General features: G+C 38.2%; 1 protein-coding gene and 2 non-coding genes across 3 annotated transcripts; all 3 read left to right on the forward strand.

The window, feature by feature from the left end:
• Positions 1 to 1,916: 1,916 nt before the first annotated feature.
• LOC149013219 (UMP-CMP kinase 3-like) lies at positions 1,917 to 6,765 on the forward strand. Its single transcript, XM_089159490.1, has 10 exons — positions 1,917 to 2,063; positions 2,676 to 2,735; positions 2,991 to 3,045; positions 3,542 to 3,659; positions 4,703 to 4,859; positions 5,007 to 5,087; positions 5,206 to 5,313; positions 5,400 to 5,471; positions 5,889 to 5,939; positions 6,597 to 6,765. The coding sequence occupies exons 2-9, from the start codon at positions 2,706 to 2,708 to the stop codon at positions 5,895 to 5,897; spliced, it is 630 nt and encodes a 209-aa protein (XP_089015616.1). The 5' UTR covers positions 1,917 to 2,063; positions 2,676 to 2,705; the 3' UTR covers positions 5,898 to 5,939; positions 6,597 to 6,765.
• A 10,670-nt stretch (positions 6,766 to 17,435) lies between these two features.
• LOC149013220 (U2 spliceosomal RNA) lies at positions 17,436 to 17,631 on the forward strand. Its single transcript, XR_016174275.1, has one exon. It is a non-coding gene; the product is annotated as a U2 spliceosomal RNA (small nuclear RNA).
• A 473-nt stretch (positions 17,632 to 18,104) lies between these two features.
• On the forward strand, positions 18,105 to 18,265 carry LOC149013221 (U1 spliceosomal RNA). The gene has a single exon (XR_016174223.1). It is a non-coding gene; the product is annotated as a U1 spliceosomal RNA (small nuclear RNA).
• Positions 18,266 to 22,085: the final 3,820 nt, after the last annotated feature.

A 22,085-nucleotide genomic window follows, 5' to 3' on the forward strand; every position in this document is an offset into this window, starting at 1 on the left:
AAATTGTGCCACATTCGTCTTCATGAGTTAGGTTAATTAAATTTTGACTATGTTTCTATTAATTTTGTTTCTTCGACTATTAAGTCTGGATTGCTTCCTCGTCAGGGGAGAACAATATGCTCTCTTGATGTTGTGGAACTACATGGTAGTGGAAGGTCTACCTATAAATATTGAAAAAAAATATTTAATGGGTCTCATGTGGATCCCACCTCCTACTATGTGGTTCAAAAGCATCATTGTACTTCATTGGTAGGAGTTGATCTAGACTCATCAAAGATCATACCTAGTCATACTGAGGCAATCTCTTAAAAAGGGTCTTTGCTTAGGTGTTGTGTATTTGTGCAATTTATGGCCCACGTCGAAACTTGTATTGAAAAAGGAATCTTGACCGCGTGTTTCACTGTTAAACTTTACAAAAAAAAAGTTCATTTACGCAAACGAGGCGAAACATGTGGTTGAGATTTTGTCTCAACTATAAGTTTCGATATGGACTGTAGGCTGAACAGTGTTACGAAGGCTAAGGGTGTTAATTTGGCACTGAAACCGTTTAACCGTCCCGGACCACGCCACTTAAAATCACAACATTTCAAATTCGGTACTATATGTACCGAAAACGGTTTTTTGGAATTCGATACGGTATGGTTTCGGTATGAGGAACCATACTGTCATATGTATCGCAAAACCGAATACTAAAACCAAATTTCGTACTATATTTGAGTTATTTGTGTAATTTTCTCTTTCAACTTATAACTCTAACGTTTAGCTTTAGCCTTTAGTTGCATGTAATTTCTAGCTTCGGTTTGTTTATTGGGTTCCAATTGTCACAAGCATGGTGGCAGACCGTAGACCTGTACTTCAGTATCTCTAATCCTCTATTAAAAGTTATTGGTCAGAGCTTTCTCAGGTAGTTAATTTAATGGATTTACGCTTTTGAGCAATTCTACACTAAACAAAGTTGATTATAGGTTAAGGCAAAAGCCCAGGTAGCCCAACCCAGTTTTGTTGCAGCCTTAAAAGTGAAAAATTGATAGATGTGGAGAATTTAGGAATAAGAATGCTGAAGATACCGATATTTTTGTATTGCATTACAGTGAGGCAATCAATTCATTTAACTGATTTCAATAGATCTGTGTAGTGTTTTATGATGAAACAAAAGCAAGTTCAAGGTAATCTATGTATGTGGGTTTTGTGGGAGTGAAACTGAGCATTATGATTATAAAAATGAATTTTCTCATACCAAATTTATATTGAATCGTGCCATTTTTTTTATATCAATTTTATATTGAACTGTTTTCCAAAATACTATTTTCATACCGTACTATATAAATTTAGTATGTCATATTTTCGGTATGAAGTTTTCAAATTCAATACCGTATCGTATCGAATTGACACCCTTAGCAGAACATTGAAACAATTCTCCTGAAAAAGTTGTGAGAAATGTGACTCGTGTAGGAACTTTGACGAGTCACCAAGGCCGTAGATATAGTCAGCACATCGAGCGGCAAGAAAGTTGTGTGAAACGCGACTCGTTTATTGGAAATTACTTCGACGAGTCACCGAGGCCGTAGATGCGACCAGAATAACGAGCGGTAAGGATTGATTCAGGTTTTGACTAAGGCTCCTTTGCGTATTCTTCACTCATTAATGGCTTGGCAGTTAAGTTGTGTACATACTTTTAATCTCGTACGCTAATATTATCCAAGATTCTCATCGGATGGTTAGTGCTCACATCGCTCATTTCCTTTTTCTGTTACAAACTTTTAATAATCGTGCTCGTCAGAACTTTTCCGTTAATCCCTCGTTTAAAAACCGCTATATTACTTTAATTCCGTCAATAACACGTGGAGAGAATCTGGTTACCAGGTAAAACCGTTTAGGCGTTGGGCACCTCCCTATATAAAGCCCAGAGCCTCAAGTAGAGCCCAAAATAACAGTTCGTTTTGTTTCTTGGAGATCTCGTTTCCCTCCCTTTTATTCCCTTCGCTTCGGCTCTCTCTGCAACTATCAAATCGAAGCTTCTACTTCTGCTCTTGAAGCAACGTTCGCTACGATTTTTGGATCAGGTAATGCTCAACGATCACCGCTTGTTGAATTTGAGTTCCTGTTTATCTGATCTGACATTGTTTCGTTTGTGTTCGGAGCTCTGGAAATTCAAAATTTATCGTTACCATAGATTCAGATTTAAGCTTATTTCTTTCTATTTTTGCTCAAGTTCGTGCTTGGATCTCCGTACTGGAGTCTCTGGTGATTAATCTTTGTTTGAATTTGTCTTCTTAGTTGCGTTCTGTCAGATCTGGCTTGATTTGACCGCACAATGATTTAATCAAGTGAATTAACTTTTAATTTTGTCATTTGTCACGAGATCTAGTTTGATATGTTGATTTCTGATTAATCGGAAGCTCCAACGATGAATCCGGAGCTTCCGATGGATGGAAATCTAAATTTATTTATTTTTTGTTGCATAATTGCATTTAATTTGAAATATTAAATGTTGATCCGGATGTATGGAGGTAGATCGTTTAACTGTGGCAGACTTAATAGCTTTATTTGCGAGAAAAGTCTTCTGGATCTATTCATTCCTGTGATATTCTTAGCTCAGTTATGAAAACAGATAAACAAGTTTATTTGATTGATCAATGAATGTCCTCCATATTGACTGGTTTCGTATTTTGCAGTGAGTGTATTTCGCAGTATAGTTGCCGCCCATGGGAACCGTACTTGATGCTACCAACCAGGTTCTTACTGCTCTTCTGAAATTTTTGTGTTTCGTTTAAGCACGCATAGCTTCCTATCATACTTGTTATAATCCAAATGACAAGGAAAATGGGCGCTGTTGTTCTCTATAGAGTGCCTAGACAATCTGACTCTCAGTGTCCCCTGGCACAGTTAAAAAGTACCAGCTTAAATTTCTGTTCACGAATTTAAGTCAAACGTTGGATTTGGAGTACTGAGTTTTTAATGACATATCATATGTGTTCCTTTGGATACAGAAAGCAAATGGATGCCTGCCCAACGGAAAGAAGGTGAAAGTTGTCTTCGTTTTGGGTTAGTACTCATTTGCATTGAATCTCATGTTATTCATGTGTAGTGCAATCTTTGCCCATTGAATCCAACAATTAAAATTGAATTTACATTTATATATATGTGTTCAAACTTAAATATTGTAGTAGGGAGAAGAAAAAAGTATATCGAACAAGAAGTCCATACAACTACTTTATATCATAGAAGCATATGTGAAAATGAATTTGTCTTGCTCTTCAGATTCAGTGAAAATTTTGTCAGATGTACTTCTCTAGGGATAGGATAGCAGCTACTTGACAGTCATAAATTCCATGAATAATGAAGTTCAATGATGGAAACACACAGACGCTAGTTAATGCTTTTATTTACTCTTTTTCCTGCCTTATGTTTTGCTTTCCGTCTGAATAACCAAGTTGGCATAATGTCTTCACATTTCCTTTACTGCTTGGGGTGGCAAAGTTTCATCTGGAATCCTACATATTTGTGGCCTGATATGTTTGATTGTTGAATAATTATACAGGAGGTCCTGGTAGTGGAAAGGGCACCCAGTGTACAAACATTGTAGAACACTTCGGATTCACCCATCTCAGTGCTGGTGATCTTCTTCGGGCGGAAATTAAATCTGGTTCTGAGAATGGGTAATGTAAATTTTTATGGTGTAGATTCCTTTGTTGGCATTGATAATGTGAACCTATATGTTGTATAGTGTAAATCAAATTAATGTGTTCTGAGATAAATTTTTTTTCTCTGTTTATTGTTTTCAACTAATTGAGTTTGTCCATAATCTAAAGTTCTCAGGGACATTGACAAAATTTCTTCCATTTTCTTTCTCTTCTTGTCAATTCTCGTCTTGACTTGGAGAAATGTTCTATTGAGGACCCCAGACCAGCCTAAAACTTTTTGGCCTAACCATGTGGTGCAACTCTTATGTTTCTTAAGTTACTTTTTTTTCCCACACAAAAAGAGCAAATTTCTTTTTTCAACACAAAAAGCTAATTTACTCATACTATAAAGAAAAAAAATAGAAATGTGATTTGGTTGGAACAATTGACTGATACAGCTCTGCTGCCTTGGAATAACCCAAAACCCATGTGGGTATTCAAATGGGGATGAAGCGGGCCCAGTTTTAGTGTATATGTACATCTATTATTTTGGTTGGCTGTTGGGGAAATTTCCAATTTGACTTTCATTAGTCTGAGCTTTAGGAAAAGGAGTCTTTTCTTATTTAGGTTTATGATTAAATGTATAACCAACATTTGAAGCTGAATGAATTGAAGTTTGAATTTGGTTGAAGCCTACGGGTTGATGCGTGTGCACTCTTCTTTCCCTTCCGCTCCTTATGTGGTTTCATTTCTCCTTCCATTCTGGTGCTCCTAGTTTTCTCTCTTCTCCTAATCGGCTCCCACCACTGACCTACTCCAACTTTTAACTAGAACCTTCTAGGTTGGCCTGATTAAGTGGATGCCAGCCCATACATGTATTTTTGGCACATGGATCCTGGATATATACTGCATGAGTGGACGTATAGGCCTGGGGCACTATTTTTTTCAACTACTTCAAATTGAATTTTTTTTGTATGTTAATAGACTCTTAAGATTCTACTTTTAATTCAGTGATAAGGTTTCTATACACCATCTTGCTCTCAAAATTACGCCCCTAATGGATGTCTCAATTGTGGCAGTACTATGATTCAGAACATGATAAAGGAGGGAAAAATCGTTCCTTCTGAGGTAACAATTAAACTTCTCCAACAGGCAATGCAGGAGAATGGCAACGACAAATTCCTTATTGATGGCTTTCCCCGTAATGAAGAGAACCGTGCTGCATTTGAGAAAGTTGTAAGATACATGTCTAAATGCACCATTCAACTCTACTACCCTTACTTTTATGAAGACACTGATCTCATTGGAATTTCCAATCTCAATTATCTTTTTCACTTATGGTGTACTTTTTTCATTTTATGACTATTTTCCTCTTACTTGCAGACAGGAATTATTCCCGAATTTGTATTATTTTTTGATTGTTCAGAAGAGGAGATGGAGAGGCGCATTTTGAACAGGAACCAGGTAAAGATAAACTCCCTATGAGTTGTTGTGGTCACTTCATCTTTTGACAATCTCTTCCCTTCCTGCTTTTTCTGGGCCCTTTTTTGGTTAGTTAATATTGTTTTAATGGGTTATGAAGGGTAGAGAAGATGATAACATTGAGACAATCCGGAAGCGGTTCAAGGTTTTCCTAGAATCAAGTATGCCTGTGATTGAGTATTATGAATCAAAGGGGAAGGTTCGGAAGGTAATTTCTGGTTGACTTTCCTCTATCACACATGACATGTTTCTAGAAACTTTTGATGTGCCATTTAACCCACATGTTTTGCTCAGGTTGATGCTGGAAAACCTGTTGGAGAGGTCTTTGCGGCTGTCAAATCTGTTTTCTCTTCCGTTGAGGCACAGGTAAAAAACTGTGTGCTTCCTATTTCATGATACTGACAAAATGATATTTATGTTATGGTTGTTAATAAATTGATTTACATTGACCTATGATCTTCATGGTAGGAGTTACTGCTATAGAGTAAATTGTTCTGAAAGTCACCAATTATAGTTAGCTGGGGTTTCAATTTCCAATAGAATACTGCAATCCCTAAAATGTGGGACCACAGAAACCAAACAAAGTTCCAAAATATGCTATGTTAAGGGGACATGGTAGCCAGGGTACCTACTAAAACAGGAATAAATTTATGATGACAGTATATGCTTTTGACAGCACCGCCATGTAGCTTCATAAATTTATGATGACACTATATGCACATAGGCAGCATGCTCCATAGCTTCACTTTGTTCTCAGACAACATGCTTGTGCTTTGTGTGCAGGCTGCTTAGTGGTACTGCCGCAACTGCAAAGTTACATATTATGGATGAGAGGTAATACATTCATCAAGTATTCGGAAACCCTTAGTAAATATTATCACTAGTTGTTTACTTTGTTATCCTCACGAGAGTTATTGGAAATTCATGGGATGATGACTCTTATAGATTAAAAGGATTTTATGTCCACATATTTAATGAGCTTGCAAACCCAAGAAATTTAGATTCTGCTGAGAACCAAGATCCCATTTAAGTTTTTATAATGAAATTCTTCATTCACGGCACTGGTTTTTGGTTTTTACAATTAACTAGACTGTTGGTTAAATATCTACCACCTAGTATTACGATTTCCTTTCAATCAAATAGAATCCTCTGGAAATGAGAGATAAAAAATGAAAATTAAATATTAGGAAGAAGAAGAAGAAAACTTTTGCGTGTTTGTGTTGGATAGTGCCTTGAGATGAATCTTAACACAAATCTTCTGCTTTTAAGTTGGAGCTGGAAACCATTGCCCTAGTTTTGTGCTGCCTTTACATTTTTGGGGGTTGGGTGGAGAGTAGATATATCCCGAAATCCACCTCAAGTATTTCAAGAATGAGTATCTAGACGAGTTAAATTACAGAAAAGATGTATGTAGCTTGTTGTTGTATTTGATTCTCAGTAAATAGGTATATCACAACTTCAATTTTTATGTTTGTGGATTTTTTTTTGCAGGTATTGACTTAGAAGGTTGCATGTGTATTTTACATGAGAGGATCACCAGTATATTTTGTACTACTGATAGATTATGTAATGAGTTCCTATGCTGTTATATTATTATTGTTACTGAGATTGAATTCTCTAAATAAATTCACTCTGATAATAATATTATCTGCCTTTGATATTCTTTCTTCCCCATTGGTGCAAATGTGTAAACTAGCCAAGTAAGCTTGCGGTGAAGAATTGGGTGTCTTTTAACCTCAATTGACTCAGATTGTATCATTTAACCTCTGTACCAAGTAGAACCCTCATATTCTAAATCTGCCACGGAGACTTCCATCTTGAAATTTGGGCTTGGATGAGATCTGGTTTTGACAGGTGAAATTCTTTTTTTTCGGTAGAAGACAGCTGAAATTCCTTTACCTTCAAAACTAAATTCTCAGCTGTTTTAGCTGAAACTCTAACCTCTTAAGCCTCGTGGGCCCTAATACCGATATGTCCTACCACCCTTTATTTTTACAAGACTGCCATTGTCAAAGGATCTAATTCTAAGTTTGTACTTTGGATCCACCAGGTCCAGGTTCCAAAGATGTCTGCATGTTTACTTCCAAAGTGAAGGAAAAATAATTGAAATGTGTTATTATTGGAAACGTTATCATAGTCCCATGGTCCATTTCTCTTGAATTTGAACCAACATGAAGATATCTTCCCAAGCATGTGCATCTTAGTTTAATTGGTCCACTCTTAATGAAAATTCAGGTGTTTGAAGAAGATGTTCAGATAGTTTAGAAACCAATCATCTGGAATCCATTGCAGCATGAATCTCATGGTAAATTTCTATGATGTCTTGTATAAGAAAATATTTTGGATTTTCATCATGTGGCAAAACACATTATTGAAAAATTACAAGTGATCTTATAGTTAGTTGAGTACCAGTAAAAGCGGATAGACATGCATGGGTAGGCATGCCAATACATAGGAAGCAATTCATTGAATTTACCTATGACATTACAAATTCACTAGAAAATTTTCTATAAAAGTTTCACCTCAAAATGGTCAATTTGTAAGATTATGGTTAAAACAATGAAGAAATATTAATGTTAATGCCTGTATTAGCTCAATTGCCTCAGTGACGAAATATTGCTTGATTAATTCATTATTCAATGACTATCGTTGAAGATATAATAATAGAATAAAAAATGATTCATGTTTTGTAGATTTTATTTTTCAGTTAGAATGTAAATATATTGAGAAATTGAGCCACTACAGGCGTTAATATTGGCTTCAGTAAATTTAAAAGTAAGGAATAATACTAGATCAAACTATCAAAATCTCAACTGAAAGAAACCACAACAAAGCTACCAAACCCCGATCTCTTTCTTTGTCTTTCATCCCCACCATGGGATGGATGAGCATCCTTATTTGAGTAAATGAGAGGTTGAGTAAATACAAAGATTCTCCCCCAATACCACTTATTAGCAGGGAACGACATTTCGGTCGTTTCGCCCAGTTCGCCGCAGCGAACCTGGCGAAACGACGAAATATCGCCGAAATTTTCGGCGATATTTCGCCACCCAGTTCGGCATATTTCACCCTCATGTTTCGATGGGTTTTTTTGGTCCAAATGAGTTGAAATTTGGTGGGTAGCCTAATTTGATGCCAATAAACACAATGGAATGGTTGGTTTTAGGGCTGCAACTGGGCCGGGCTGGGCTGGGCTTTTACAATCCCAAGCCCAGCCCTATATGGTATAATTTGAGCCCATTCCCACCCTGGCCCTAGTTCAGGGCCAATGATTATTGTCCTTGGCCCTAAGCCCTACAGGGCCAAGCCAAGCCCATTCCCACCCTAATTGGCCCTAATTGGGCCGGGTCGAGATGGGTTGACCCTGATTGGCCCTGTCCCTAATTGTCCCTGATTGACCCTGATTGGCCCTGTCCCTGGCCTGATTGGCCCTGTCCCTGACCCTAATTGGCCCTGATTGGCCCAGGCCCTAATTGACCTTGTCCCTAGCTTTAATTGGCCATATCTTTGGTCGTAAATATCAAATGTAAGACAGGTAGTAATTAAAATACATATTAAAGTAATTAAATTCTTAAATTCCAAACTCAGTTCTGGAAAATAAAATAGTAAAGATGTCAATAAATAATCCAAAACTTATATTCAATATGTATTTAACTATTTATACCCATTTAGATTTTAGAGAAATAGATAAATTCAAATTTCTAGGGTTTTCTAATTTGCTATTCGATGAAAATTATGGTTATTGTATGTAAGCTCGAAGGGAAAAAAGAAAAAGATTTATCTCAATTCTCTCTCTCTCTCTCTCTCTCTCTCTCTCTCTCTCTATCTCTCTCTGTTTTTTCCTTTGGTTTTTCTCCAACAGCAAAGAGTTAAAATTATTCATGAAATATAATAATTAGAGAGAAGAATTGTAATTAAATTTAGGCATATTTGAAAGTCAAGTCAATTATAGAGAATGTCACACAAACTCTTTTTGTAAACTTAAGAACATCAGAGATTTAGAATTCAAAAGGAATCTGATAAATGAAAATTTTATCTTTAAAGTCAAGAACTTAAGCTGTAGGTAGGTTGTTTTCATTCACAACTGTTCAATAAATTGATATCTTTATTCAATACAAAAAAATTCATATTCAAAACCTTGTTAATAAGTAAATCGACGATAATTTAGTATTCAACAAAAAAAAATGTATTTTTTTCATAGTTAAAAAAAATGATGTTTTAGTTACATAGCTATATATTTTTAATAAAAAAATTTTGAAATATCATAGTAGATTTGTTAGATATTCATGATGAGAAGTTGGGGTATAGATTTTTTAAATATTAATTCTATATGTAATTGTTTTTATTATTTGTAATATATTATCTCACCTTAAGCAAAAAACAAAATCAATATTTTATTGAACTAAAAATGACTTTGTTGAAAAAGTAAAAATTACCTTAAAAATAATATAAAAGTGAATTTATAGTCTAATATGATCAAAGTGACTAAATGTCAAAATCAAGACTCATATCAATGTTAGTATGAAGATCAAGGTAAAAATCTAGTACTGTAGTACATGATCATCGTCAAATTAATATTAAGATTAGAGCCAAAATTAGGGTCAGGATCAGAGCCAAAATCAAATAGATGCTTATTACATTGGTAATGAGGTTATAATTTATTTTTATTAATTTTCTATAAAACATGATCATGTTTCTAAAATTTGACATGTGTCAATTATCCACCCATATGTATTACAATTAATTCTTCTCCATGTAGGTGGAGGGTCTAGAGTCTTTAGACTCAAATCAGGGCCAGGATCAGGGCCAAGATCAGGGCCAGAATCAGGGCCAAGATCAGGGCCAAAATCAGGGCTAGGATCAGGGCTTGGGTCAGGGCCAAGATCAGGGCCAAAATCAGGGCCAAAATCAGAGCCTAGGTCAGGGCCAAAAATCAGGGACGGGCCGGGATGGGTTGGGCGGGCCAGAGAGTAATCCCAAGCTCGCCCTTGGCCCTAGTTCAGGGCTAGAATATTTTGGCCCTAACCCGCCCTTAGGACCAAAATCTTTAGCCCAAGCCCTATTCGGGCTCAGGGCGGGCTTAGGGCGGGTCAGGGCCGCCAGGGCCAAACTTGCACCCCTAGTTGGTTTTGCTTAAAAACTCACTCAAATTGGTGTTATTGATCGGCATATAATCGACTGTATATACCGGTAAAACTGTAATTTTACAACCTTATTTTAAACAATTAAACTAACATAAATAAGCACAAAACTATTATATTAGTAAGAAAAATACAAGTATATAATAATACAAATACAACTACTCAATACCAAGTACTATGCCTTGGTGGATCCATGTCTTCCAGCTCTGTCTCCGTTGATAGTTGGGTACAAGGCCCATAGGCTACAACATTAAACTTCCGCTCCATTATTTTCTTGAAGTCATTCCAAGACATGTCATGCTGATGGTTGTTGACATACAAGGAAACCAGGCCTCTGTAGTTTTCATCATCCATGACGGTAAAACTACTCCCCTCAGGGGGGTAACGTGAACAGAGCTCTTCGATTGACATCGTAGCATCGAAAGGATATCTGTATGTTGCCTCCAACATAACAGTTCTCTGTGAGCCAAATGGAGGCATAAGCGGGACACCCTGATGCTGATAACCCCAAACATCATTACCCCAACCACCATATGTACTGCCTTCCTGCGATGCCAAGCTCATGGAAGATCCATCATTATATCCATAGTGCGAACTCCTAGACGACATATCATCGTGTCCATAAGCAGAAGGGACACCATAGCCATAAGCAGGTGTGGAGCCTACAGACTCCTCCAAGGTCATGGACCCCATCACTCCTGACAACCTGTCCATCGGATCAAAATGGCCGTATGAGCCATATGATCGAGTATCATCACTATAACCATAGCCATACGACCCATACCCATGGTGGCCATGCATATGCTGCTGCTCCCCCCCCGAAACTCCCCCCTCCCTGGCCGATTGTAACTCGTAGGACGACCACGATAAAGCTCACCACCATGATCGTCATCCTGGGTGGCATGTGTGTACTGAGTCTCTCCAGTGTATCTCTGGGGGGGGATCCTGTGCCTTTGATAATGGAACATGATATCGTTCCTGTACTCCTCCACCACCACTACCACCACCACCACCACCACCACCACCGTCGTCATCATCATCCCTCCGAATATGACTGGGACTGGGAGCAAGGGTGTCATATGGATCATCATCTTGCGTGCCAGGCAGCATCATCCAATCCTCATCCGTTGTGGCGGCAGCCACCTGATGTACCTGCGCCTCTTGAGAAGCCATGTAATCATCTATATTAACTCCCACAGCTTGAGCAATGATTGGGTCTGGCCTACCTCCAGGCTGGTCTAACACTGGCTCGCCCCTATCCAACAACCAATCCGTGAGTGGATGTTGGTCATCTGCAGTGAGCTCGAAGATATCATCGAGCTGGATGTCCTTGTCTTGCCCATTGTTAGTATTTAAACGGGTATTCTCTAACTTTAGCCTCATGTTGTAGTGACAAAACACAAGGTCATTCAGGCGTTGACTTCCCAGCCTATTCCTCCTCTGCGAGTGAATCATCCCAAATGTACTCCAATTCCTCTCACACCCAGAGGCAGAGCAAGTCTGGGAGAGGATCCGCACTGCCACTCTTCGGAGGTTCTTTGCATCGCCCCCATATAGAATCCACCACTCAGCTGCATTATCACAAATAATGCAAGTTAATACTTTAATTCTTAACAAAAATCCTACTTATATCACTTATATGTAAAATGTAAATGTAAATGTAATCATGCATCTAACCTGGATCATAATTTTGTCGGTTTTGAATAGCAAAGAAGCTGAACCAAAGGTCCCCAGTGCATCTCTAAAGTATTTTATCTGCAATAATTTGTATTGATGGTTAGCTAAATTCTTTCACAAATAAAAAGCAAGTACTAAGTTCTAAGTTTCTAAGTTCTTACCTCCATATGGCAATTTGATTGGACCGTTACGTTTGGCTCTAATTTCCCAATAACCTCCATAACGGCACCGAGCAGTCGACCGCAATCCCAAATTTTCGTCGTGTTGATATTTTGGATTGAGATAATAGGCTGCACAATTCACAAACTCACAGTCAAAGAATTAATATTTACTACAAGTTACAAATTATAATAATAAGTAGTAACCCACACTAACTACTTACCCGCCCTATGCATCGGATGCATCAGATGAGCGGTCCATCTACTATCAACAATGTTCAAGTATGCAACAAAACCTCTGGGGTTAGCTCTTTGGATTGTTGTTTTCATTCTCTCCAGGGCTGCTTATATATGTGCGGCATAGTGGGCCCCCCGAGGGAGGAATCAACCATACGTAAGACCTTTATTATAGGATCTAAGGTCTCCAACACAATTTTCACATTCCTCCAAAAGTCATCAGACGAGATTGTCGTCTGTGTGGTGCGCCCACTACTAGTACTGAATTATCACAAACACATTAAGTTAGTAATAAATAATTAAATACTACATACTAGATATTCATATTTCATAGTATAAATGTATAAGAAGTTAACAACTTGTTAAATTAAATAGTAGAGACTATAGATAAAAAATAAATAAAAATACTTACTTTGATCCAACCCATGAGAACCACTCCTCTGATGAAAACATGGATCTCAAGCCCGTCTTCCATTCCTGAATACTGTTGAGGGCGATGAAATTCGTGGCAAATCTCGTAGGACCGGGTCGCACTAGCTCACCACCGCAGGCCTGCCTCATCATATTCAGAGCAACAGTATGATTGTAGATGAAATTTGTTACCTGCTTGACCCTCTCCACTGTGCTCTGGATAATATTGATCTTGCCAATGTCCTTTAACATGAGGTCGATACAATGAGCTGCGCAAGGTGTCCAATATAGGTTATATCCAGCTGTATTCATCAGTACCTCACCGGCTTTCTTGAAGTTGGCGCCATTGTCGGTGACAATCTGCACCACATTCTCCTTCCCAACTTCATCAATCACATCCTGCAAAAGTCCAAGAATATACCTGTGGTCTTTTGTCTGCCCAGTAGCATCCACATATTTTAGAAAGACAATCTTTCTATCACAATACACCATAAAGTTGATGATGGATTTTCTTGTCGGACCGGTCCAGCCATCACACATAATGGTGCATCCATATGTCTCCCAAAATTTTCTCAAACTACTGATGTACTCTTGCAGCTCCTCCTTCTCCTCAGCCAGGAAAGTGGTCAACACCTCCTTAGGGGTAGGACCAGAATGTCCAGGACCTGCCTTTGCAATAGTGTCAACCATATTACTATAATAAGGACCTGGCTGTATGTGGTGGAATCGCATTGTAGTACATCCACTTCGACACTACCTTCTTCACTTTCTTCGCCATCCCTTTCCATGCACCTATGATCTTGGGCTGCTTGGCCCCCTTATTTCTGAAAATATCAGGATCTTGCTCTAGGATAGGATCAGACCTCTGTGGATAGTCATGTGGACGTGATCCCCGTACATCAGCCGTAGAAGGGACCCTCTGACTCTGTGATCGGCTGAACATACCACGTATACCACCCCTGTCCCTAGATCCAGATGCTCCAGCCCCTGATCCAGATGCTCCAGCCCCTGATCTAGATGCTCCAGCCCCTACAGGCCTAGAGGTACCAGCTCTTGTAAATCTAGCTCTGGCCCTCTCCTCCTCCTGGTACTGCATCGCCCTACTCTCAGCCATCGCCCGTCTAACATCCCTCTCCTCCCGCTTTCTCAAATCAACGGGATCAACCTCCTGATCAGAATCTAAATCAACTCTATAAGATGATGGTGCCCGCACCGCCTCATCCAATGCTTCATTTACCCTTCTCCTCTCTTGTTTCTTCTTCCCCTTGTCTTTCTCCATCTCCCTAACTGCCTTTCTGATATCCGCATTCACCTCAGTGCAGGTGGCCACATCCTTTGAACTACCAGTAATGTGAGCCTTAAACCTACTTATGCCACCTGAATTCAACTCCTTACCACAGAAGTTGCATCTTGTTTTACTTTTATTGCCATCAATTGCAACACAAGATCGCCATGCGAGGATCGGCCCCCCTCCCTTCCTCGCAGACGCCGCTCCCTGTGTCTGTCCCTGTCCCTGGCCCTGTGAACCTGCTCCTCTCCCACCGCTAGACATGATAACTGTTGGTCTGTTGAAACAAAAATGATTTCACAAACAATTAAACAATACCAATATAATATTTTAAACAATATTTAAATTTTTTCCGACAAAAGAAAAGGCTACCATATCAAAACCGACAATGAAACCATACAAGAAGCACTTGAAAATAATTATATAGGCATTCTATAATTTTCTATAATTTTCAAAATCATTTTCCTTATTTATTCCTAATTGTTTCTCTTTTTTCATAATTATTTATATTTTATATTCATATTTTAATAAATTTCAAAAAATCAAAAAATTATTTATTGGGTCGAAAATTATTCCGACTCCTTGAGTTTGTAGATTGACCCATGGGGATCCACATATATTTTTTCAATCACAATGCAACACATATATCATGCAAAAAGCAAGCATTTAAAATGTATAAAAATATAATTTTTGACGCCCGAAAATAAATAAATAAATTACTTAGTGAAAAAAAAAAATCGACTCCGTGAGTTTGTAGATCAGCCTATTGCATTCAACATATATTAATTTCATACCCATCCAACAATATTATGGTATGCATTTTCAAAAAAAAACAGTTTAGTGAAGAACAGTTTACCTCTCAGATGAAAAACACCCAGATTTGTGTGAAATCTCGCTTGATTGTCGCGAATAATGCTATACCCGTCAAGAATGAAGTGAGTACTGCGATTTTATGTCGAAGATCGGACGAAAATATGGCCAAAACACCTAGAACTAGGAGAGAGAAGCTCTGGATGGTGTGGGTGAGGAGAGAGAAAATCAAACAAAATTCATCAGATAATTAATGAAAAATTCCCAGCGAACCCGCATTTTATCGTCGAATTTCGCCGAGAATTCGGCGAAATCTCGGCGACCTTTGTTTTTCCCCTTCCCCCCCCCCCGCGGGGGTCCCCCGGGGGCGCCCCCTTCCCCCCCTCTTCTTTAATAAAAAAAAAAAAAAAAAAAACCCTCCCCCCTTTTTCCATTCACAACAGGCCCGGACACATATATTTCATGACTATTTGAATTTCTTAGAACAAAGCGTTGATGTAGTTTAGCTTGCATTTACAATGGTGGAATCAGAATTCAACATTGGGGGCTGAGAATGAAAGTCCGGATAGCCTTAAAAGAAAGCACTAATGCTTTTTTGCACAAATATTGTGTGGGCCCTTTTAAGACCTATTGGAGGTCCCACCTCTGAATTACTTTTATTATATTAAGGCATAAAATCACATATATTTTGTAGGGCTCAACATTTATGATAATATTTGTTTTTACAATTTCTTTTGTGTGATGTGATCGTTTTTTCTAAGAGGAAATAGACGTTTGTCTCTCTATTACAATTTCTTTTGTGCTGGCCGACTATTTTTTGTTTGGAAATAGATGTTCGGCAAATCAGCTACAAAAATATATATACTAATTGGATTTATAATGTTTTTTTTTAAAATATATAATTTAGCATGGGACAAAGAGTAACTTAGATGGGATGGTCTTGAGAGTATTTCACCATCAATATCATTTTATCAAATTCTTATTCTTTCGATAAAATATGTTTTACATATTTTGCAAAATTTGTTTTTATACTACTTTTCTCACCTATTTATTTCTTAAAAACAACAAAACAAATTGCCAAACAAATACTATTTTAACCTTTCAGATAATTAGCAAATACATCTCCAGACTATAGATGCTTTAGAATTAGATATGGTAGTTGATGGATTTTACTTGGCTAGTGCCGTTGATGTGGTGGTGCTTGTGATGTCCAGTTTTGGGTGGATGCCATGTAGATTTCATTAAAGTCTAGTCGCTCAAAACACTACATGCACATATAACCAACTTAAGGGAAAAAATAAATTTTCCTTAAAATAAATAGCCATGTTTTGAATGACTGAGATTAAAAGAAATTCATACAACGTCCATCAAAAGTTGGCACTACAAACACCATCACCTTAGGTCACTGGACTAGAAAGATTTGTAGGCAGCAAAGGTACCAAAAGAGTTTAATTTATTTAATGGAGAAGCCTCTATTACAACTTAGTCCTAGAATATCTTCTTTCTTTCTTTCTTCTTTCTTTTTTTTTTTTTTTTTTTTTTCTGGAAATAACACTTCATTCATGAAACTAAGAAGAGTTCAGACACACCAATGAAAGGAAAAATACAACAGATGCATGAAAACACAATGTTTGATCCGAACCAAGGAGCGGAAATTGACAAAACTGTCGTACATGCAATAGACAGGGTAATCCAGGCTAATGGATGGGTCAAACCCAAGAAACCCTTATAACGAAAACTGTAACAAATATAGCAACAGTTAAGCACCAACACCCACATAAGGAGGAACACACCACACATGCGGAGATTTTACATGCCACAAGGGCGAACACAAAAACATGCGAGGACGGAGTTGTGATTGTCGTGTAGGGAACATCAATATTGCGGAGAAGGTCTGGCCTACCATTCGTCATTGCCGTAGAAGCGTACCTGTAAAACCCGCCGCAGAAGAACTGGGACTCTAGACCTGCGTTGTTCTGCAGAATGCATCAAATCTCGTTGCAACCAAACTTTTTTATTGGAAACCAAAAAAAAAAGGAAAGGAGAAGTGGGAGCAAGCAAACAAATCTGGAAGAGAGGAGACAGATGGCAAGAAAACAATCAGAGCTAAGGGGAAAAACCCCATATCTAGTTAGCGAACTAGAGGAGGGAGAGATGGGAGACGGGAGACAAAGACGGAGATGGGTGAGCAGAGGAGACTGGAGACGGGAGACAGAAACGGAGATGGGTGAGCAGAGGAGATGGGAGATGGAGACAGAGACAGAGATGGGTGAGCAGAGGAGGCGGAGAGACTAGCGGCGAGTCTCTCTGCCTCAAACGGCAAAAAGTTTGGTTGCAGTCAGTGTGGAGAGGAAGAGAAAGCGAATCTCAGTAGCCGGTGTTAAATTTGATTACTGTACGTTTCTTAGTCCTAGAATATCAAACAATAAAAAAAAAAAAAAAAATGAGGGATAAAGTATTGATAGTTAAGAAGACTTCTTGGGTGAGAGCAAAAGGTGCACATAATCGGCTGCAAGAAAGTGGAAAAATATAGTCCCACATCGAGAAAAGAAAGAAAGAGACATCAAAGAGAGTAATATAAAATAAAGAAAGAAGCTTATTTCAAAGCATACCTTTCTCGGCCTTTTGGCTAAGATCAAGTGTAGTATCTGTTCTTATCAGTTTAATATCTGATACGTGGGTCATCGACCCACATGATATTAAATTAATTTTTCTTGGGGGAGGGCCCACCACAGTAGCTTGCTACTGGGGTCCTCAAGCGTCGCCCATGCGTTGCACTACTGCACGGGCCTGGCGCACCCCTACTAATTCTTAGTTAAACTGTTGTTCTATATTTTATATTGGATCGATAAGGTCTGAATGATTATCATTTGCATTATATATTTTTTTGATTTGACAGATTTGGCAATGCCATCTACATAACATTTCGAAGCCCTAAAGCTATACACTATTTTGATATCAGAGAAACGTTCAATAGAAAGCAACGACGATCAGTGCAAGGCAATAACTGGAATATTCTCGCCTAGTTGTTATACTTGTGTCATTGAAATCGAACGATCTCCGTCTTGGTCATCGGACATGACTTCTGTTATTGTGAATCTTACCAGTAGAGAGGAGCAGCACTTTCTTTTCTGGTAAAATACAAAGTAGCAGACGAGTTCAGCACAACTTGACACCAGAACACTCCAGACCGTTCGTTTTAGTCCCACATCGGTTAGTTTCCGAAGGCGATCAGGTAGACAATTGAATAAATAAAGTAGAACCTAGAATGGTAAACATACTTACCTGGACGGGGTCTATGGCTGATCAAGAAGGGTCATGGCCTAGGTTGGTGACTTCCATTGCACTTGGGAGGGGTGCCCGCCTAACATCTCCCCAAGTGGGAGAGTGTACGTCATAATTTGTGGCAGTGGGGGTACGCGTTCGCGCGGCATTCAACACAAATGGAAGGTTTATCCTAGGGACAGCTAGGTGGGACAATTATCGGGTTATCGGGACCTTGTCGGTTCTAAGTAAGGTAACACTCACACTATTTAACAAGGACTTAGGCAAGGACACAAACATTTTATAGTGAATCCTTGAGCAACACTCGTTTAGGACTTTAATCTGATCCTCGAATGACTTAGCCATTGGAGGCGGTTGCCCGGCATTTTAGCTGGTCTGCTTCTAACCTCTTTTGCAGGCTTTACCATCTTCTTGTACGAGAGATCATTTGGGAGTCGATCCAATTGGATTTGGACCAAGATCAGATCTGAGACGCAACATTTACAAATAAGTAACAATACAACAAATAAGCTCCAACAAGGCAAAAATTAACATGCCACAATAACGTGAACATCTATCGGAGCAAGTTAGAAGGCCGGTTTCTGCCCCAGATCTGTGGTCGGATGATGTTGCAGCATGGGCAATTAGTTTACACTACTGGACTTAGTCACTAAAGATCAATAAACGATCATCATGGATATCTTTAGGAGTTTCAATCCAGATGGATAATTCAATAAGAGTGTTTTTTTTGTAATTAAAAAGAGGGGACGCAGTAGTGGCGACCTAGTGCCCCCCGGCTACCCAATGTTCGAACTTTTTATCCAATGCGACCTATGCAAACATTAGGCCTGTGCAATTCAATAAGAGTTTAAAGGTTAAATTTCTTAACATGAGATCTTTCAATTATAATGGTGATATCACTTAACCGATAGAATCGAAGAACGAATTTGACACCAAGAGACTACTGTCACAAATACATAAATTAAAATGAGCTGATAATCAAGGAGTGAATGAACTCACAGCGTTTCGATAATTTCATGAACCCTTAATCCAATATTTGATCTGCAATTTGAAGAAGTCTTGTCTTTTTATTTTTTTTTCCTTTAACTGTTTGAATTTCTGTGAGAAATGAATGGAATTTATGTGAAACTATGGCCTTTTCCCGTAAAGCTACTTTGGAGTTAAGTTTATCACTTTGTGTAATATAATTTATTTTCCTTTCCCTCTAAATAGAAGTTAATTTTTTTTTGGGATCTGAGGTTCATCCGGGCCAACTACACTTTGACTACATCTTTAGGGGAACTTTTATAATATAGGAACGGTTCTGAGGAGATTCGAACTCTAACTTCCTATGTGGAAGCATTAGTCTTTTGCCAACTGAGCCACCTCCCGGGGTTATAAAAAATAAAAAAATAATAATAATAAAAAAAACTAAATTATGGCTTTATAGCTTCATAAATAACTAATAATTATGAAATGCAGCATACTTGGTATGAAATTTCAGAATCCATCAAAATGTAGACTAGTACTGAAAATTTGCTCACGTTTTGTACTTAAAAATTAAAATGCTTGATAAAATTCTGAAATTCTTTCCAAATATTTAGTCTCTTGCTTAATTTTGTGAAATAGATCTCAGATTTATTTGTAAATACTTCATTAGTGCCTTGATAAAATCTTGCAATTTATCCAAACATTACTTGCTGCATTAATTTACTTTTCTCCCCATATGACCCCATGTCATCCCATACATGGTTTTAGTAATAGCCAATTGTATTAGACATGTTGCTACAGCATATTCAATCAGTAGCTAGTTTTTTTTGGTAGAAAAAACATGGCAAATAGCATAAATGTGGCTGAACGGCCGTGAGAATATGTTAGCTGAACGTTCATTGAAATCCTACCATTAAGTTTATCCAATGAAACCTAGGCCGCTCGTTAAATACTTTTACTTTTATCCCCCTACTTATTGGTAACTCTTTTTTTTTTTTTTTTTTTTTTTTTGTAGAAAGCAAGTTAATTTAAAGCGGAAACTGTTATGGATAATGGATGCAAAACCACGAACGGAAAAGAACACAAGCAAAGCATACAAGAGATTTAACGTGGTTTGCCAAAACCATGCCTTCGTCCACCAGAGTGAAAAAAGATTTTCACTAGTTCTAGAAAACCTCACACCACTCTCACACCCACAAAGTATTACCCTTTACTTCCGTGTTTACTAGGTTATCCCACAAAGACTATTTATAGAGAAACTTAAAACCCTAATCCCAATGTAATTACAAGTTTACCACAGTACTAGTAAAACCATAATTACATGAACCCACAGAATACAAGACACTCAAACCCAACAGAAACCGCGAAAAAAAGTACAATGTAGATAATCAAAATACAAGTGTTGCAAGATACATGGATGAACTATATGGGTAAAAAGTGAGGATTGAGAATTTGCTGCTTGTGACGCCAAATGATTTGCTACATGATTTACTTAGTAACTACCCATCACTAAAATAACTGACAAACGGTTAGTGTGAAAAAAAATTTAGGTGATCATGTCTGGGGAAACTGCATTTTACCAGATTAAAGAATGATCTTCCTTGACATTACTAAATTAGTTAAGCAATCATTTGAAATACAAAGAAAAGATGGATCAATGCAGCAGCTTCCATCAAGTATGAAAATTTTCCTTTGATCACCTATTAATGTTCACGCTCATTGGACATGATGAAAAGAGATGCATGACACTGTTTGCCAATGAACAACAACATAAAGAAGTTCATGGATGTTGTGAACAACCCTACCCAGATTTTAAAAGAAAAAACTTTAGTTCATAAGTCAGAGGTTTGGTCCTAAATAGTCGTATGTATGAGATGACTCAGATGAAGATCATTAAAGGCATGGAGAAAATAGAAAAAGATATGTATGAAGTCTTCACAGGCAACGGTTCAGGTTCAATCGACGGTGAGTAACAAAGGCAGTGGAGCTCAAACAACAACATTGTGGGTCATGGGTTCAACTCCTGCCGGCGGCATATGTAATATCCCTATCCCCATATATAAAAAGCGCCTTTGTACCAAAAAAACATTGTGGGTCATCCTTCAACTCAGTCCTGCCTACTTAGCTAATTAGGGGTGCAAATTTGGCCTTGACCCGCCTGCCCTAAGTTTGCCCTGAGCCCGAATGGGGCTTGGACTCAAGATTTTGGCCTTAAGGGCGGGATAGGCCAAAATATTATAGCCCTAACTAGGGCCAAGGGCGGGCTTGGGATTACTGTTTGGCCCGCCGGGCTTGTCTTGACCTGTCCTTTATTTGCTGTCCTGACTCTGGCCCTGATTTTGGCACTAATCCTAGCCCTGATGTATGATCTCAATGAATTAGGAACATGGACAAGATACAGTCAATCAAGGCCAGGGCCAATCAAGGCGGGAATGAGCTTGGCTTTGTCCGGTAAGACTTAGGGTCAGAGACAATAATCATTAGCCCTGAATTAGGATCAGGGCGAGAATGAGCTTGGATTAAAATATATAGGGTTGAGCTAGGGATTGCAAAAATCTGGGCCCACTCAACCCTGTTAGCCTTAAGCTAATAGAACCTGCAAGAGTTCAGATTTTAATATAGCGATCATTTTAATTCCAAGCAACCTTGATGTATCTTGATAAGACCCTTATTTGTTTAATTCCAAAGTTAATAGAGTTGGAATTAGCTGACCATTCCCATTCCTTAATGAGTAGGGGGGAAGGGCTTTGATTCTTCTACACAAATATATGGTTTTAAATAGGGGTGTAAATGGATAACTGAAATCCGCTTTTGAATTTGTATTCGCATCCGTTTAGGGGTATTCGAATCCGTCCTATCATACCTCTTTTTAACCGATTATTATCCGATTAAGTTACTTATTTATATTTATTATTCTTATTTTTTTACATTGATATGTAATTGATTTTCTACTAAAATAGTTACCAAAGTTGCTAAATTCTTAAATTTCAAATATAGCCCTCGC

The sequence above is a fragment of the Hakea prostrata genome, chromosome 6 (assembly GCF_041222555.1).
Source record: "Hakea prostrata isolate BN-2017 chromosome 6, UWA_Hpros_2, whole genome shotgun sequence".
Lineage (NCBI taxonomy): Eukaryota > Viridiplantae > Streptophyta > Magnoliopsida > Proteales > Proteaceae > Hakea > Hakea prostrata.

Coding starts and splice junctions, on each gene's coding strand:
- LOC149013219 (XM_089159490.1), top strand. CDS start 2,706: ATGGGAACCGTACTTGATGCTACCAACCAG. Junction 4,860..5,006: donor GTGCTGCATTTGAGAAAGTT/GTAAGATACATG, acceptor TCTTACTTGCAG/ACAGGAATTATTCCCGAATT. Junction 5,314..5,399: donor CAAAGGGGAAGGTTCGGAAG/GTAATTTCTGGT, acceptor TGTTTTGCTCAG/GTTGATGCTGGAAAACCTGT.